This window comes from Gopherus evgoodei, chromosome 9 (genome assembly GCF_007399415.2).
Source record: "Gopherus evgoodei ecotype Sinaloan lineage chromosome 9, rGopEvg1_v1.p, whole genome shotgun sequence".
In the NCBI taxonomy this organism is placed as follows: Eukaryota; Metazoa; Chordata; order Testudines; family Testudinidae; genus Gopherus; species Gopherus evgoodei.
Genome location: NC_044330.1, coordinates 4108965 through 4127357, shown reverse-complemented (window position 1 = coordinate 4127357; position 18393 = coordinate 4108965). Strand labels below are relative to the sequence as shown.

The window sequence follows — 18393 nt, the reverse complement described above, 5'->3', positions numbered from 1 at the left end:
AACTTTACCAGGCATCGGAGCCAAAGCGGGCTCTTGTGGTCACGCCCCACTGACCTGGGGCCCAGCAGGGAACATGCCCCGTCTGTTTCCCCTGGCCTGGCACCTGGCATCTGGCACACGGCATCTCAGCCCCGCGTTCCTACCTGTAATCCCGGAAGGTGTAGGCCGGGGGCTCCTTCCAGCACTCGCTGGCCTCAGGATCCAGCAGGCAGTTGTCGGCATGGATGGGATGGCTCAGGTCATTCCTTTTCTCCTGCTGGCCTAGGCAGTACCATGAGGGGGGAGAGGAAGAGGTGAGATGGGCGTGACCAGCAAAAATGCAAAGACCGCCGGCGAAGAGGGGGAATCCGAGGAGCCCGGAGACACAGAACTGACACCTGCCTTGCGCCCACTGCAGCAAGGTGGGAAACACCATGGGTCAGACGGAACAGACACACCAATCTGGGGTGATGGAGAGCAAGCGGGGGCACTGAGACAGAGAGGGGAAGGAGGAGAGGCAGAAGAGGAGAGATGAAGTGCGAAAGAACGAACAAACTCATGCCCCCTACGGGTGGCTTCCTCCAGGCAGAAGACAGTACAAACAGCGTCGCTCCCTCCGTCCCTCCCGACTGTTCCTTTAGCACTGAGCCGCAAGGCCGGCCCCTGCCCCCCTTACCAGGCAGGGCAGTGCGGCACACCATGTGCGTGTAGGAGAAGTAGAGGGTGGAGTTCAGCCGGAAGTAGGACTCCACGATCCTGCGGGCCTTCTCGCTGACGTCGTAGAACAGGCGGGCGCTCTTGAGCGGGACGCGCCCCTCGTAGCCGAACTGCAGGGCAATCACACATTAGAGTGAGCACCGGCCACCCAGAGGGCAGCAGAGCAACCCCCGAGCCGCGGGGAGAGGGGCAAATCGCACCTTGAGAGCTTTGAGGACGGTGGCCCCTTCAAACTTCTCGTTGGGGGTGTGTGGTGAGCTTTTCCCGCGATAGCCATCTCCAGCCAGCATGATCCCCTGGAAGAAATGACATAAGCAGAGGTCAAAGGGCAGGAACATCGGTTGTCCTGAGCAGAAACCCCCAAATCAGGTTTATCCTGCTCTCCTCACCCAAAATATCCAACCCTCACCAATAAGAAATACTGACGGAATTAGGTGAGTTCCCTTCTGCTTCGGTCACCGTTAATGGCAATGGCTAAGGGCCGACTGCAACATCGTTACTGGTTGAGATGACAGTTGAGCCACCATGGCTCTGTGACAAGCCAGAGAGATTCAGGAGTGCAGGGCTTTGTTTTTAGCTCAGCTACTACTTTGCTTTCGGACAAGCGGCTCCACCACAGTGCCTCAGTTTCCCCCTCTCTAAAATGGGGATAATGGTCCTTATCTCCTATGCAAAGTTGTTGGAGATCTATGGGTTGGAAGCATTATGTAAAGCTGGGTAGTATTGTTCGAGAACACAGCTCAAATTTTGCTGAAGAAGAAAAATGGAAAATTATCCTCAAAACTCATGAACTGTCCTTAAAGGTTACCCATTTTTTTTTTTAAATGAAAGTATTTACAGCGGGATTCAAGGTTCCTCGCCAAAGTCTTGTTGAACCCAAAGCTTACGGCCCTGTGTGCAGAGAGAATCAGGGAGAAAAATGACAGAGAGCTAACAAAAATGGCCCACTGCTATCGCTGTCCCCTCTGAGTGAAATGTAAAAAGTAAACAAACTGCACCCCTCAGGGAAAAGTGAATAAGATGATTCAACTCCCTTCAGAGGCTACCTGGAACACAGGCAAAGGGATTATTTAGGGGTGGGCTATTCCCTAACTGGCAAACACAGTGGGTCAGATCCTCAGCTGGTGTCTACTGGCACTGCAGCACGGGCCAGAAGATTGCAGACGGCCGTATGAGATGCTCCCCTAGTGCACGGATCACATTGTTCTGTTGCAGAAGCCAAGCTCTGACCCTGGATCACACATGAAACTCCCAGAGACCTTGTTAGTGGTTACGTGCGTGTGGGAGGCTGGAATTTGGAGTTTGTATGTGCTGGAGGCTTGTGCAGTTAGGCAAAAACCAGACAATTACACCCTCTCCACATGGCTCCCTAGCCCAGACCCTCTGCCCATGTGGCTCCCCTGCAACCCCTCCTCCCCGCCCCTCCACCCCACTGCCTGGCACTACAGATACTCACATTGGCCACTCTGCGCAGCTCCTGGCATTCCTCCTCCGAGATGACGTTATCCAGTAGCACTCGCTGCGTGCCGTTCAGCTGCTGGGAGTTATAGATGAACTGCACATCGCTGTAGAGCAGAGAACCCCCTAAGGGAAAGACCGATACCAAACAACCCTGAACATGACACCTCTGCACTGGCTTGTCAGTCACAGGGAGGCACCCGGCCAGCGGAGGTCACCCTGGCTTCACAGCCGTGTAGCGGAGAGCAGGATCTGGCCTGGTGTCAATACAAAGACACAGAGGTGAAATCCACTCACTGGGAGAGTGCCAGAGATTCCCACTTTCTCATCAGGCTCTTTGGCAACGCACGGGCCAGACTCTAAAACGCTGCACGGAGACGCAGCAGAGCCTGGACACCAGCTAACTGGCTTTTTTGCAGAGCAGCCAATAGAATCAATTCCTATTTTACATCGACCCTACATTTCCACTGCCTTCGTTCTGTACGAGCCTTTTCGTATTTGGCTCAAGGCACTGGCTGCTGGAATAGTCACCAGCATTTTTTGGTCTTCTTTTCACTCTGTGGCTGCTGGGAGCGAGTGGCATTATACCTGCCTGATGCTGCTGACAGGAGCTCTCGTTGAAGGCTAACCTGCAGTCACAGAGTGGATCCGCCCGCCCACTCCCACCCCACGCAGGGCTCCTGGGAGACCAGGAAGCTGTGGAAGTGGCAGTTCTCTGCTACTCGCAGTAGCCTCACCTCTCCAGTGTCCCCCCACCAGTTTCCTAAATCCTTCTCGTCTCTCGTTTTCTATGTTCTAAGCTCCTTGGCGCAGACACCATCTCAGGATGAACGTGCAGCAGCTCACATGACAGGGTCTGGCTTCCCAAACGGGGCCTCCAGGGGCTAGCCCATTGAAAATCATTCCTCATCCTAAGATCCTGTTACTGGAGGGGTCATTCCTAAAGGCCCTGGGAAGGGCTGGAGGCAGACAGGTGACTACTGTGATCACAGGCAGCTCAAAACACCAATGTTCAGCCACCTCCTCCCCTGCCTACAGCAGCCAATTTGGCCCGGCCGCTCTTCTGTCATGCCAGAGAGGTGGCTGGGCCAAACTGCAGTGAGCAGCATTGCAACCTGGCACACAAGGTCACAATGCCACTCAAATTGTCCTGACAGAGGAGTCATATCTGTTGCTAGCGGAGCCCTTGGCTAGGATTCGCTCTATGAAGGCAGGCCTGCACCTCCCTCTCCCATTATGCTCTGGGGCATTTTCCAGGCCTGCAAGCTCATAAGGGCACTAAAATTATTTCAGGCCAGCAAAACTTCATTACGGTGTCCTGGCGCTGCAGTTGTACGCAAGCCTGCTGCGACTCAGCAGGATGTCACTGTGCTGCAGTACACTTTGACTACAGGAAAGCTGTCAAACACCAGCTGAAGAGACATTGCATGTTTTCCTGGGCAAGGGGATGCACACAGCGGTTTCCTGTGGTATTCCCTGGAGATTCCAGCCAAGACCCCCTTTTTGTGGAAGGATTTTACATAATCAATTCGTATCTGTTCACAATGGGGGATATCTTGGGTTGGTTTTGAGGTTCTCTCGAAATATACCAGGCAATGTACTGTCCTGATAGCATGGAGATACTGCAGTCTTCACTTGGCACCAGTCTGCCTTGGGCCAGCGTTCCATACTGCAGATTGGGGCCAGGACAGGCTTTTTGGCCTGCGTCTGTACAGCCCCTAGCTCCTGAGGGAATACAAATAAATAATAATAAATACCAGCAGTTGGTGAATTGGACGCGTACCTTGCAGGGAGGGGGAAGTGATTAGTTATTTGACTCACACGCTCTCTCTCCTGCGCACAGACTTGGGATGAGGCCACCCTCATCTGAACAGAAAAACAAGACAATGAAAACAAAGTCTGTGTGTTTTGAAGATTAAACCCTTAACCAGATGTTTCTCTGAGGGGGAAGGTGAAATGCTTTGGAGCCACGGGAAACAGAACTGCTGTTGGAAAGCAGCAATAAATAGCAGGCAGCGGCAGCACAGCACTTCTCTCAAAATGTGGCACGATGGAACATTTCTATTAAATCCTCCTCTTTGTCAACTGCAGCACATTGCTGTTTTGGAAGGGCTCCAGGCCAATGGAGGGGACACGATAGTGAGTCGAGATCCCATCGCTTGCCAAGGAATGATCTGCAAAGAAGATTTAGGTTTCTTGGACAGGCAGCATCCCTCACAGTCTGTTTTGTTGCTCGATGATAATATTTATTATAAACACGCACACATCAGAAAGAGAGCCCTGGATCCAAACCTCACACACTCGGGGCGCTAGCCAACTGGGCTCTGAACTTCCTGGATCAGGTTAATCTCTCATACATACACGATACAGTGGGCACCTCTAAGAATGTTTTTGTTCCTGTTTCCTTCTGGATTTGCTTTCAGTAGCTCCCCATTGCTGGCAGGAGATCAACTTCAATAACCAGGATGGAGTTGTTAAAAAGTGAACCACAAATATCCAGCAAGCTGACGTGGATGTGCTGTGTGCCCCAGCCAGGAAAAAGAGGTTGACTGCTACGTCGCAAACATGAAACTTCATTTTCCTTCTGTTTGTAGGTGCTGATCTACCTGGTGCCTGCGCTGGGCTGGGTCCCACATGCGTGGTGCTGGTGAGCTCTACAGGCCAGCGGCTTTGCTCATGGCTAGATTGTCTTCACAAAACCGAAGGATTTGCCCTGGCTTTGCACTGTTCACGTGGAGGCTTCCAAACACTTTACAGACATCCACCGAGCCTCTCACTGGGAAGCAGCATCATCACTACTTAGAGGATGGGCAAACGCAGGCACAAAGGGGTTAACTGGCCCCACGCGACTGGGAATGGAATCCAGGAGCTCTGACTCGCAGTCCTCTGAATTTAACCAGACCAGCAGAGCCAGTGCTGAAAGGGATCTGTCCTGGTCATCCTCATCTCATCCAACTCCAAGCATTCCAGTGGTTACAATATTTCCCAGACAGGCCCATATAAACCACCAAACAGCTGACCGAGGGCTCAGTTCGGTTGGCTTCACCCAAGCGAACAGGACTCCTTCGGAGAGTAAAGCGAACAAGATTTGGGGCCTGATCTACTGACTACAAATCAGCGGGGAGTTTTCCATGCACATTCCACGGAGCCGAGTCAGACCAATGGTCCCAAGCAGTGAAAGGCTCTGTTCCTAATCCCTTGATCTTATTGCTAATCCTCACCCCACACCATTCAGGAATGGAGCTATAATGGTTGTCCCTTTGGGAGGCTTTTAATTTTTGGCGATATTTTTGTAATTCCAGCCATCCGCTGGGGAAAGCCACGAAAGACGCCATCTGTATGTTACGGTTACAACAGATCATCTTGCAGCCAGAAATAAAAAGAAGCCATATTAGTTCTGACAGCTAACATGTGCTGCGAGATTCATTCTGAATCATCCTCTAGCCAGCTTTGTGCACAAATGGAGGCGGCCAACCCAAAGGAGTTTGGCATCAGAGTTTGGAGGCAAAACCCAAGTACTCAAATTCTGAAGAGACACCAAGACCTTCTGAGGATCAGCTGTTTGGAGAACCAGCAGCTCCATTCCTGCAAAGTCCAGTAGCTGTCTCCCTGCGGAGCCCCACGGAGCCCCTAAGCTTTGCAGCAATGCAGCTCCGCATCATGTTCAGGACTGGGGAAACCATGTAATGAAACCAGCAGCTTCTGGAATAATGCCAACGCTGGGAGTTCAGCTAACTTCGGCAATCCTCATCCCTTCCCGGCCCTGCTTTGTGCCCTCTCCAGGCTCAAATCTGAATTTGAGTGAATCAAGGTTTGCCTGTAACGTCAAAGCCAGGTGAACCCTTAGCTCAAAACAAATATGGTCTTTGCATCCCGAGAGCCTGTTCCATGTGGCCGGGGCTGAAGCGAGGATGGCAGGAGGTGGCTTAGTGAGTGGAGAAGCTGAAGCTGAGGTCCCTTTACTCCAGGTGCTCTAGGAGCCCATCCTCAAGAGCAGTATTTTCTGGAGAAGCTCATGATGCGCTGGCTGGCTTTGGCGTCTGCCAGGGCTGACCCTGCAACATTGGGATGTTTATCCTGGCAGAGAGGAGCCCAGTGTGGGTCGAGTTCAAAGAACAAGAAAGCCTGAAGGAATAGAAGGCCTTACAAATGTGTTTTGGTTCCTTACAGCAGGTTTGCACTGAGCTGACCCAGCCAACTTGCAGCCACCGCCTTGGGAACTGTAGTGCGAACACTGCATCCTTGTATCACACCTTCGGTATGTACTTGGCTAGGCTCCTCCAGCTTCCCGGGCCTGTGGTTACAACAGCAGCGGGATCAAGGGGAAACCTAACATCTCACACACACACACACGGATTTGTTTGGCCTCCAGTGTGTCCCAAGACTTTATACGCTCATGAAAAGAGGGGCTCCACTATCTAAGGCAGCACAGGAGTCAAAACAAGCTGGAATGGAACAGGGCAACAAGGTCACTGGCATTTTCCTGGGCTCAATCTAGACACCATGGGGGCCAGATTCTGATCTAAATGACACGTGGGAATCTGCGGCAAGTCCAATGAGTTCAATGAAATGACGCCTATGCAAAGCCAGGACAGGAAAGACTGAGGTCCCAAATGTGTCCTGGACAGAGTCTGTCAAAGGGTTTTCTGGGCAAATCTCTGAAAGCAATGAAAAATAAAACCCATTTTCCCCAATTTTTGGAGAGTGATTTTTCAGACTTTTTCCAGACACAAACCAATCCTTTCTCCTTATGCCCCCTTTTCTCCTCCTTTTCTCCTCCCCTTTTTCCACTGGAAACAGGGAAAATAAAAAGGAAATTAAAAGGTGGGGGGAGACAGAAACTGAGTCGTTTAGTTTTGGTGCATGGTTTTTTTTTTTGTTTTTTTTTACTGAAAACTTGGAGAATTTCATCTAAAGTGAAAATTTCCCACAAAAATTAAAGAAAAAACAAACCAAAAAGGATTTGACTAAAAAATCCCCATTAGGTTTTGTACCAGGTAGGTTACTTGAGAGCCCTCAAGTACCAGGCTTTCTGACACTGCCTGCGCTGTGCCGGGGAGCAAGAGCAATATCCTGAGTGCTTACCGCGAAGGTGGGCCAAACGCAGCCCCCGGAGGGACATGCAGCATGGTCCAAGACTGCCGGGACACTCAACTCAGGAGCGAGGGTTTGTTGCTGCTGAGAGTTGTGCTTGGATATTAAAGAAGACGGTGGCCGCAACATGCTCCATTGCGCGCAAACTGGGCACAGCTGCTGCTGATCTGAACGAGTAGCTGATGTGGCCCTGGCAAGTGCAAACAGTAGTTTCCCCCAGTGTTGGTGTCACAGTGTTATTCATGCTCTGCATCATTTTTTGACTGCAACTGCTGCCCATGATTTCCAAAGGGAGCACTGGCCAGGATTACCCAGGAGGCATTGCAAGATCTTGTTACAATGACAGCCACAGGGCGGAACCCTCTCTTCCCCCATCCAAAGAGCAGAGCAGAGGTCCTGATATTTGACATGATTTTCTCTCCCCACCAAGCAAGGTGGAGCCAGCTCCGCAGTGGAGACCGGAGATCTGCTATGGCTGGCTTGCTGTCAGGCTGCCTTGTAGTGAAGGAATGGCTTTGGAGTTTGGCAAGAGGGCACCTGATTTCAAAATCATCCTAGGGAAAAGCTCAGCTGTTAGTATAATAATTGATGGCTATTCTCTCTGGTTGGGAAGCAATTACTGACCCAGCTGAAAACTGGCAGATAACGCGCCTACCAGGCGTTAGAAGGAAATAACTTGAACTAAGCCAAGATATGAAATTGCGAGCAAGTAGAAGAAGTATGCAGTGCTTTCTGGAGTCAGAGGACAGGCCAAGGGGTGGGGGCTAAGAATTCCCCAAAAGTCTAATACTTCACGGTCACTCAGTGTGCGACTTTGGGCGACAGGGAAAATATTCCCTTCCCGAGGCATCGTGTGAGGATTAACGGCCGGACCACGCTTGGAAGGTGAAAGGCGCCACAGAGCACTAAGGGTATAGGGTGCACAGGATCAGTATCAATCACAACACGGGAACTGCACCTAATCCAGTCTCCTATCTCCAAATTCTGAGCTCAGTGGAGAGTGCTCAGCAGCTTGCTGAATTAGGTCCTAATTGCGGGGCATCACGACAGCAAAATCAACAGGTCCCTCACTTTGCTACAACTCTGTGTGATGGTGCCAAACAGAACTGCGACTCCCACAGCTGACACCAGGACGTGACTTGGTGGCTTCATCCCCAGTATTGACAGAATATGTGTCTTCATTGCTCACAGAAAACCTTTGGATTGGATGGAGATCCTTTGTGCACACTTACCCTCCCGCAGCTCTCGATCCATTTTGGGTGCAGGTTTCTTTCCAAGAGACAGGGCAGGACCATCTGCCAGCTCACTGTTAACACCCGAGGGGACTCTGAGGAGCAGGAGACAAGAGGAAAAGCCATGAGTTTTCAGTGGGTTTCAGATTCTGGGAATGCTGCTTTTTTTTTTTTTTGCAGCCGTCAGAAAATCAGTAAAATAAATACATTGGAAAGGAAAGGTGGCGATGTTCAAAACAGAGTAGGCATTTGGGGTGCCCAACTTCAGACACCTTCAAAAACAAAAGAGACCTGAATTGTCTTGGCAGGGCGTGGTTCTGCACTTGCTGAAAATTGGACATCTTTACAGAGTCTGGGCCCCTAAACTCATGAGTCACTTTTGAAAACGTTGGCCTCAGTGTTTGTAGGCTAGTTGCATGATCTTGACCAGATTGGAACCGGTGGCCTGAAACTGGTACCACCAGGAACTAGCACGTGAGGGCAAGAACAGCATGGCAGACATGCTTAATAATTCAAATATCCAGTGCTGTCCTGTAACAGCACAGCGGGATTGCCACTGGGCTGATGGGGCACAATCCATGTGAACTGCCTTTTTTAAAAAAAACAAACAAACCCAAACCTTTGGGGTAATATTTTGTGCTTTTGAAAGGTGCCATATTCACACCAAAGAGACTGAAGCTCCCCAGAGTAGGTTCCTTAGGTTTATGGGCAGCAGCCGTGCATGCCACATTGCCTCACCCATGGAGTTCATCTGTGACCCAGAGGCATTGCAGAGATACATGTGCCCATCAGGTCTCACAAGCTAAACACACTAGGTCCACCTTTATGACAGAGACCTCCCAGGAACACCTACATGCTGCAGGAAGGCTATGAGCACTTCCACAGGTGGTGGTCTCCCTCTGAAGGAGTCCGGAGCCCATGGCCCAGCATGGTGCACAGAGGTGAGGTGCTATTCTTTGAATGAGATGAGAGCGTCTCAGAACCGCGTGTTCTAAGAAGAGCAGAATGTTCTCCACACTCGCACACAGCACTAGGGCTCAGGAGATCTGGGTTCTAGCTCTTGGCTGGTTGGGTAGCCTTGGTCTAATCACTTGGGCATTCTGTGCCTCAGTTTCCCCATCAGTAAAACCTGGCTGATGCCATTTCCCTACTAGATAAGGGTGCTGGGAGGTTTAATTCATTAATGTTTGTGAGACACAAACCATGATGGGTACTACAGAAAGGTCTGTAACTAGATTGAAAAGGGACTCATCGTTTCTGCTGAGTTACTGTGCTTGCTGGGACATCTGGAGTTCAGGCCTGGAAACACCAGGTACTGCTCCAGCTCTCTTCAGCAAACAGACTGTTCTCTCGATCACAGCAGCATCCATTTGAAAACCTTGTGTTGATTCCTGCGTAACCCTAAATTCAGAAAACAAGGTTGTGCCTTTGGTCAGTGACTTACCTGTGCTCGTCCTGACGGGCGCCAGAGCTGCTCCAGTAGCTCTGCAATGAGAGAAGGGAGTCGGGTTCTTTACATAGAACCAAAGTGACTCATGAAAACAATTCAGGAGAAAAAACAAAACATTTGAGTTTTTAAACACTGGTGATGGGAATGTAGAAAAAATGGGTTTCTGGGAATGTGCAGGTGATGTCTGTGCTGGCATGTCCCAGGGAGCAAGTTACACACCCTTTCTCTGGCCTTCTCCGGGGACTGCAGTGGTCTGTCTCTCTTACACACACACACACACACACACACACACACACACACACACCCCAAAACGCATGCAGTGGTGCTTGTGTTGCATCTTGCTGATCTCCACAGGAAAGGCAAGCAACACATCCGACTATGTTAGCAGCTCTGACACACTCACAAAACCCTAGAGATGGGGCTAAGATGTCTTTGGGTTCTGAACGTGAGGACTCCCCAAGTCGAGCTGTGTTCAGAGTCCAGGTATTCCAGAGACAAGCCATGCTACGAAGTCTACCTCCACTCTCAAACTTCTAGGAGAGGGTTCAGATCCTCCTATCTCTATCAGGGCCATTCCTCCCTCACGCGTTAGGGAAAGGTGCACAGGTCACAGTGTTAGCAAATGGCAGAAATCCAGGTAAGAGCTGCAGCATTGGTTCTCCTGAAGAAAGCATGAGGAAGAAGGGAAAGGAGCGAAGAATCTGCGTGCACTCCCACATGGGTGGAGTCACGGGTGCACGGCTTTGGCGTGCTGTCGCAGTCCAGTGACATTCAGGATGTTCTCTAATCTGCAAATTCATCACTTCAGCTATTTACAAAGGATGGTCCAAAGGCAAACACACTGGTCTGGGGTCCATGTTCAATTCTCTGCTTTGCCACGGCGTTCTCTTGTGCCCTTGGGCAAGTTACTTCACCTCTCTGTGCCTGCCTCAGTTTCCCCAACAGCAAAACATGGCTAACATGACTTCCCTAGTAGACAAGAATGCTGGGAGGTTTAATTCATTAATCGAGTGCTTCATGGATGACAAAACCACAGTGAGGGTCACAAAAAGGCCTGTAACTAGATTGAAAAGGGGCCCATATTAAAGAATGTGAGATAGCGACCTACTACACTGACAGGGGTCCATCAGGTGGGGTCTGTCTCGTTTACACACCGGTAACACCTGTATGACTTGTCAGGCTAATAAATTCTTCTGGACCTAAATGGACATTGATAGACTGCTCTGAGAAATACATCACCCCTCACCTCACACACTTGGCCTTGCTAATGGGGACAGAAACCCGGACCGAAACCAAGCAGCAAAGTTTGGAACTAACAAACTGTAATGGCAAGGAAGAGCTACATGTCGTTACCGGCTCGGTGTAGATGAACCCCAGGCCAGTTGCTCCCATCTGCAAGAGGTCAGACTCCAGCTTATGACGCCTCAGAAACTTGGCAGCTTCCTGCAACAGCCGAGGGAAGGGAGAAGGAAGCGTTAGGCTGGTCAGGGCGTGAGCCTCCGATTCAGGAGTCCTGGGTGACCTCACGCAAAGCACTAAGGCTACAAGCGCAGACGCTTGTTGCAGTGATGGGAGGGGTTTTCCGTCACTAGAGGGAACCCCTCCTCCCGAGAGGCAGTACCGAGGAAGAATCCTTCGATCGACCAAATGGCATCTATGCTGAGGTTTAGGTCGGTCTCTAGGGGTGTGAATTTTTCATACCCCTAAGCAAAGGAGCTAGGTCAATCTAAACTTTAGCTGTAGACCAGGCCTCAAGTTCTCTGTACCCCTCCTTCTCCTCTGCACACGGGTATAACAGCCCTGCCCTTCTGCACAGGGCTGTTGTGAGGAAAAATTCCTTACTGAGCATGAGGCACTAGGCAAATGGGAGCCAGATAAGCACCTAAGACACATCCAGCTCTGGCAGGACGACACATCTCTCAGGGCTGTGACGGGAACATTCTCCAGCATGGGAGAGGTACCCACTATGGGAAAATTATCGCTACAAAGACATTTCCTCCCATGGTGACTCAATAAGTCCTGTTTCGTCATCTGACCCAAGGCTAATCCCCACCCCACCTACTACAAAGCAGTTCTCTGCAGAACAGTTTGGAGTGCTTTGCCCAGTCTAGCTTTAAATGACTCAAGCGATGAGACCAGCTTTCACCACTTCCTCAGCTGACTAACAGCCGTCACTGTCTGGAGTTCTCCTCGTGCTCCTTACCCTATTTCATCACACTGCTCCTACACCTGTCCTCCTAAACAAACCCTCTCCCTCCTTGGTCTGTACACATACATGGGCATCACATTCACCCTGCTTGGTTGCCATTTGGCTAAAAACTGTCACACCAGCTGCTGGCATTAATCTGGATTTACACCGACGTGACCGAGAGAACCACCTGGCCCTTAATCCTTTAACCTTTCCTCAAAATCGGTGACGGTACTAGGAGATTGCCAAATTGCTGCATCAACTGAACTACTTCCAAACAAAGCTTCAGTTGCAGTGCCGTGCAGGGTAATTTCAACACATCTATTCTCACCTCTCTGGGTTTGATGGTCTCTGGGTCCATAGTCTCTTCCAAGAGGCTGTTGTAATAATCTGCATTCTCCAAGACAGCTTCATCGTCCGGGTGGAACAGGAGGTAGGACTTGGCACACTCCAGGGCTTTTACGTACTCACCCACTGCAAGGGAGCACAGGGAGGTTGGAGATGGCATGGAGACTACATGGCACGACCGATCCAGGGACTCAGGTGTGACATGTGCAGAGGAAAGAAAGAAGCCAGCCAGAGACGGAATGAGGAGACTTTTCACTCAGACAGACAGTCACCCAATGGGGCTCATGACAGACATTTATGAATCAGCTCCACCACAGCCCTCTGCAATAACCCTGTCTTATTGTCTCAATTTTACACAGAGGGAAACTGAGGCACAGAAAAGTTATGTAACTTTTCCCAAGGCCACCCAGCAAATCAGGAACAGAGCTAGGACAGAAACTTGGAATCAGCCGCAGACCACAATCCCTGAGAGAAAATCAGGGGGATGGAATTCAGCCAATATGAGAAATGAGCAACCTTCCAGTTTGAAGTATGATCTATGGATTTTCATGTTGCATTGCCAAATTTACTTATTTTTTCCTTCTCAGGTGCTTTTAATAAACAGACCATTGTCTTATCCTACATGTTATTTTACTATTGACAACAAGTGCAAGTAATTACTTTTATGGGCTTGTCAATGCTCGCAGTTTTGTTGCGACTCTCGCAATCTTTGGTGTTTATTTTACGTTACTGCATGAGATTCTCAGTTCACCTTTCGTTAAAAGATAAGTTTATAGCCCTAGTGATTGCAGCGAAAAGCTCAAAAACATGAACTCCAAAGGCTCAGAAACCAGAAAGCCAATGGAAAGATCCCAAAATGTATAAATAAAAAAGAATCTTGTGATTGTTAAGCCAATCTCATGAGTTTGTGGTGATTGGTTGTGAGCAAAATGAGGCTGGTGATGCTGTTTTTTAAAAAAGCACTTACAGCCAGACTTTTTAAAGCTTATTTACGGGCAAAAATACACAGATAAGCCCATGGTGGGATTTTCAACAGCGCGCTGGCATCTAACTCCCCTACCTGGTGCCTATTTAGGCACCTAAATACCTTTAAAAATCTGGCCCTTCAATCTTTGCACTTCATTCAGCTTGGAGAGTAACATTACTCAGGGCTTTTCCACTCTCAGTTTCTTACCAGATTTATTTTCTGGTTCTCATAGACTAATGTCAGATGGGACCACCATGATCATCTATTCTAGTCCGACCTCCTGCACAATACAGCCCACAGAACCTCACCTACTCCTGTAATAGACCCCTAACCTCTGGCTGAGGCACTGAAGCCCTCAAATTATGGTTTAAAGACTTCAAGTTTCAGAGAATCCACCATTTGCACTAGTTTAAACCTGCAAGTGACCCACACCCCAGGCTGCAGAGGAAGGTGAAAACCGCCCCCAGGGTCTCTGTCAATCTGACCTGGGGAAAAATTCTTTCCAGACCCTAAATATGGTGATTGGTTAGACCCTGAGTAAGTGGGAAAAAGACCCATCAGGCAGATCCCTGGGAAATAATTCTCTGCAGTAACTCAGCGCCCTCCCCATCTACTGTCCCATCTCCAGCAGCTGAGGATTTTTGTTACTGGCTGCCACCAATGGGCCAAATGCCATTGGAGGCAGTCCCATCATCCCCTCCCCTCCAGACATTTCTCAAGCTCAGTCTTGAAGCCAGTTAGTTTTTCTGCCCCCAGTGCTCCGCCTGGGAGGCTGTTCCAGAACTTCATTCCTCTGATGGTTAGAAACCTTTGTCTAATTTTGAGCCTAAACTTGCTGATGGCCAGTTTATCTCCATTTGTTCTTATGTCCACATTGGCACTTAACTTAAATAAACCCTCTCCCTCACTGGTGTTTATCCCTCCGATGCATTTATCGAGAGCAATAAGATCTCCCTTCAGCCTTCGTTTGGTTAGGCTAAACAAGCCAAGCTCTTCGAGTCTCTTCTCATAAGCTAGCCAGTGCCATTACGCTGGGATAGCACACCCCTAGAGGAGAATATTTAAATCCCCAAATAAAACAAACAGTCTCCACTAACCCAAAGAGTAACAAAACCACGCAAGGGCTACTAGAAATGGAGAAGCCCAGCTTTACCTCTGTAATAGGCAAACTGCAAGTAGTCGTAATGGAGGGGAAGATAGTTCTCGATGGGTGATAAACGCCCGGGACGGGTGGCAAGTTCTCTGACACACTCATGTTGACACACCAGGATCTGCATGTAGTGATCTGCAAGGGAAAGAGATGAGACAATGTCTGTGCTCAGAAGACTGATGATCAGCTCTTGAGAGACGAGCTCAGTTGGGTTTATGGAGACCAACTTTCATGTCACAAGTAGATCAAAGACACAGGGGCCCCCATCCTGCAAGCTGCTGTGTATATCTTGAGAAGCCAGTGGGGCATAAGGGTGCTCAGCAATTTACAGGAACACATTGTCCATGCCCAATATCTGGGACTAACTATACTCGTAGACCCATAACTAAACTCGGGTACTGAGGATCTTGCAAGCACGTACTCTGCAGACACAACTTGGATGCAGGTGTCTGATGTTTTACTCTATGTTGATTTCCAAGGGTGTTAATTTTGCACATGTGGGGAGGAGAGACTGTACTGGAAAAGCTACTACTTCTGTCTAAAGCCACAGCAAAGCTACCTCGATGTACAATGGGCCTCTTGAGAGATCTTTGCAACGGGAGTTAGCTGAAGTTGTCAGACTGAGGATTAAAATGAAGCTGAGGGATACCAAGAAAGAGATTAAAGGAACTTGAGATGTGAAAAACTTATGAAGTCCTCACCCATCAGGTGAGGAATAGGGGAAGATTGCTCTCTACTGCATATTCTCCAGTGGTCTATTCAATCTGTTTTTAAATGTGTCTTGCAACAAGGTTTCCACTGCTTCCTTTTGGAGACTAATCTACCAAGTAACAGGATCTATTAGAAAGTTCTGACTGATGCCCAGCCTGTCTTCAATTTCATCCCCTGACAATGAAATATACTCCCGTTGGAGAACTCTTTCAAAAGACTCTGAGAACTGGATTTTTGACTCTTTTTCTATCGCAACAGCATAATGCACAATATGGGACACATACCAACTGAGTGACATTCGGAGATTAAACACTGCTGCAAGTCAAACCATTCAAGCTAAACTGGACAGAATGTGTACTGCTAATATTAGGGGGGGAAGACTTTCGGCAGAAGACCTCTGTTCATTGCTTCTTAAAGACAACAAATTTCTCTGCTTAATTTAATGGACTAGCAAGCATCTGTCATAAACAAGATTTCTAACTGGTGAAAGCATACAGTACACATGCTGTGTCATCTGTAGCATTTATAAGCCAAAGCGGACCATCTGATTCCACTTTGGGACCTTTTCTGCAATGTACTTACAAATTGACTTTGCTTGCTATGTCTCTGTATACAATTAAAATCTTTAAGGAACAAACGTGGGTTTGAAATAAAACATGTGCTCTGCTACCAGAGTGCTCCCCCAAGCTGCCAGAACGCCGGCTTTAGGAATTTGCATTGAAATCAAGTGGAAAGTCAAAACAGTCCTCGTTTTGCTCTGAGGATTCAAAGAACTGCTAGCGCGAGTGGACATTTGATTTTCCATACACACCCAGAACAGTGCACTAACGAGTGAGGGAGAGGGAAGCTAAACTTTAAATCTATCGGGAGCATCCTAGATCTGAAGGTTTGCAGCAGATCCTAATATCAATCATCACTGACATATACTGCTTCCCCTCAATGCTCTCAAAGTGTCCTTCAAAATTTTACAGGCTATAGTGCAGGAATCATTACCTGCCATTGAAATGCAGCCATCTCTGGGGTGGAGAGTGACAGCATCACAACAGCCCACAGCAGCACTACAAAATAGCTCAGGATAGGAAATGAAATACTGTTTTAGAGAAACTTAAAACTGTTTTCTCAATAGCATCAGGATTCCTTCTTTCCACTAAATATAAAGAGTCTGGGAACCAGAGACCTGCCAGTAAATTATGGAGTAAGACATCCTGTAATGTATCACTCTCAGTTGTATGTAGGAAGACAAGTAACAGCAATGGGAATCTATATTATTTTGCCTTGCTGCTCCAGACAAGCTGGGTGGCTGGATGGCTCTGGGACTTGGTAACGGGCTATAAACTCTATCACCTCCTGGCCATGGAGTTAAATCTAAGTGAGAACTGAAAACCTTTCCCATCTGATGGCTGTTCAGTGGCCTCTGGGAAGCGAGTTTCTTGCTCCTTCCCAAGTTCCCAGTGGACAGCATCACAAAAACCATTCGCACCACTGGCCCCAGTAAGCAGGAAGGCCAAGCACTCAGTGGGCTACGGACACGGAAGAATCTTCTTGGTCTAGAGGAGGTCCCTCCGCATCCATTGTGAGAAACACTGACAGTGCGCAGGTGGAAGGAGGCTGCATTGCCCACACTTTATCTGCTCCGGGGCTTCACTCTCCAGAGCGCCGGGTGTGGCACCCTTCACTAATGCCATGGCAACGCTCCTCATCCTCCTGGTAAGACCTGACTCTGTTGCTGCTCTGATAATTCCCCAAACAATCCCTCTCCCCCCCCGCAAACAATTTCCATCAGCGCGCAAAGCCACCGAGAGCAGCAAGCGCAACATACATGCACTATGCCAGCATGACTTTTTCCCACTGGGAATGAATCCCACGCACAGCTTTGCCAAAGGATCTCCCCAAAGGGGGCTGATCAAAGCTGACTGATGCTAGGGGTGTCTCCTTGGGACTCTCAGCAAAGAACCCTCTGTTTGGAAAGGAGGTGGGAACTCAGCAGTGCTAGTCTCTGGGAACATGCTCCAGGGGGAGAAGGAGCTGCAGATTTTCCTGGTCTCATGCATGGATGCCCAGGGTTTGGTATAGGTAACCTGAGAGGATGGATGGCAGAGTGGTATTAGCCCATCACGCAGAGACTCTTATCTGCACACAAAAGTGGGACTTTTATTATATTGGTGTCGTTTTAACTATGTTGGAATAGTTAAAGCACTACAAGTTTCCTAGTATGGCTACAGCCACACTGGGATAGCTTATTCTTGTATGGGAAGGGGAATAAGATATTGCAGAAGACGACACCTTTATGCCAATATAACTGTATCTACACTAGGGTACGTACTCGCATATCTATATTGGGGGAAAAGGGAACATGACATCCTTAACTGACATACAGGTATGTAATCTACCTGCGGATCCAGCCTTTGAAAACTTCTTTTTTTCTTGGATGACTAAATATTAAAAACAATTTGCTGTCTTGTTCAAAAAACTATCAATCAATAAATCATCAGACAAAAAAGAGTCTTCCCTCTTGTTGAACTAATTGTTTCTGGTCTCACTGGTCTCAGTTAGGCTCTCAACTTCATTCTAGCAAATGTGTTTTGACACAGATAAAAATTAATCTGCACTTGAATGGAAATATTTTCCACAGCAGCAGCAGAAAAACCATCCCCCAAAGACCGTGCATCAGCTCTCAGAGCTGACAGACCAACTGCAGATATAGGACTCCTGAAGCCTGGGTTCAAATTTATTGTTCTGCTTTCCCTTATTGCTAATTACTGGCAATCCAGTTTATGGAGAGAAGGTTCCCACTTAACCCTGCCTTGCTCAAGGCCACACGTGCATATCAAAGGACAGTATAGCGGCAGGGTTCATTTGCCCACACGGGTTTCTAATCCCTACTTCCCCATTATCGTAGCATCTATCCTAGTTTTTTTGTCAGTGTCCCCAGCCTTTTCAGACAATCAGCTGTTCAGAATAGGACCTGACAAAATCCCTCCCTCCCAGATGAAAACAAGGGGTGAGGTGAGCTGGGCCTGTTTATCATTCCTGCCCATCCTGGGACCTAGCTGTGCAGCCCTCCCCAACTCAGGAAGTCTAGGCAGATGGAAGGTAGGA

The 18393-nt window shown here is 48.7% G+C and overlaps 1 protein-coding gene across 3 annotated transcripts in view; it reads right to left on the bottom strand.

The window, feature by feature from the left end:
• The window catches only part of P3H2 (prolyl 3-hydroxylase 2), a 120828-nt gene that overhangs the window by 9142 nt on the left and 93293 nt on the right, over positions 1–18393 (bottom strand). For all 3 annotated transcript variants that reach the window (XM_030576273.1, XM_030576274.1, XM_030576275.1), the window contains exons 4-12: positions 14587–14718; positions 12450–12592; positions 11284–11373; positions 9925–9965; positions 8481–8575; positions 2153–2280; positions 897–992; positions 656–806; positions 144–261 (exon numbers count right to left, since the gene is read on the bottom strand). In XM_030576273.1, coding sequence (XP_030432133.1) covers positions 144–261; positions 656–806; positions 897–992; positions 2153–2280; positions 8481–8575; positions 9925–9965; positions 11284–11373; positions 12450–12592; positions 14587–14718 — 994 coding nt within the window. The remainder of the gene's footprint in view (positions 1–143; positions 262–655; positions 807–896; positions 993–2152; positions 2281–8480; positions 8576–9924; positions 9966–11283; positions 11374–12449; positions 12593–14586; positions 14719–18393) is intronic.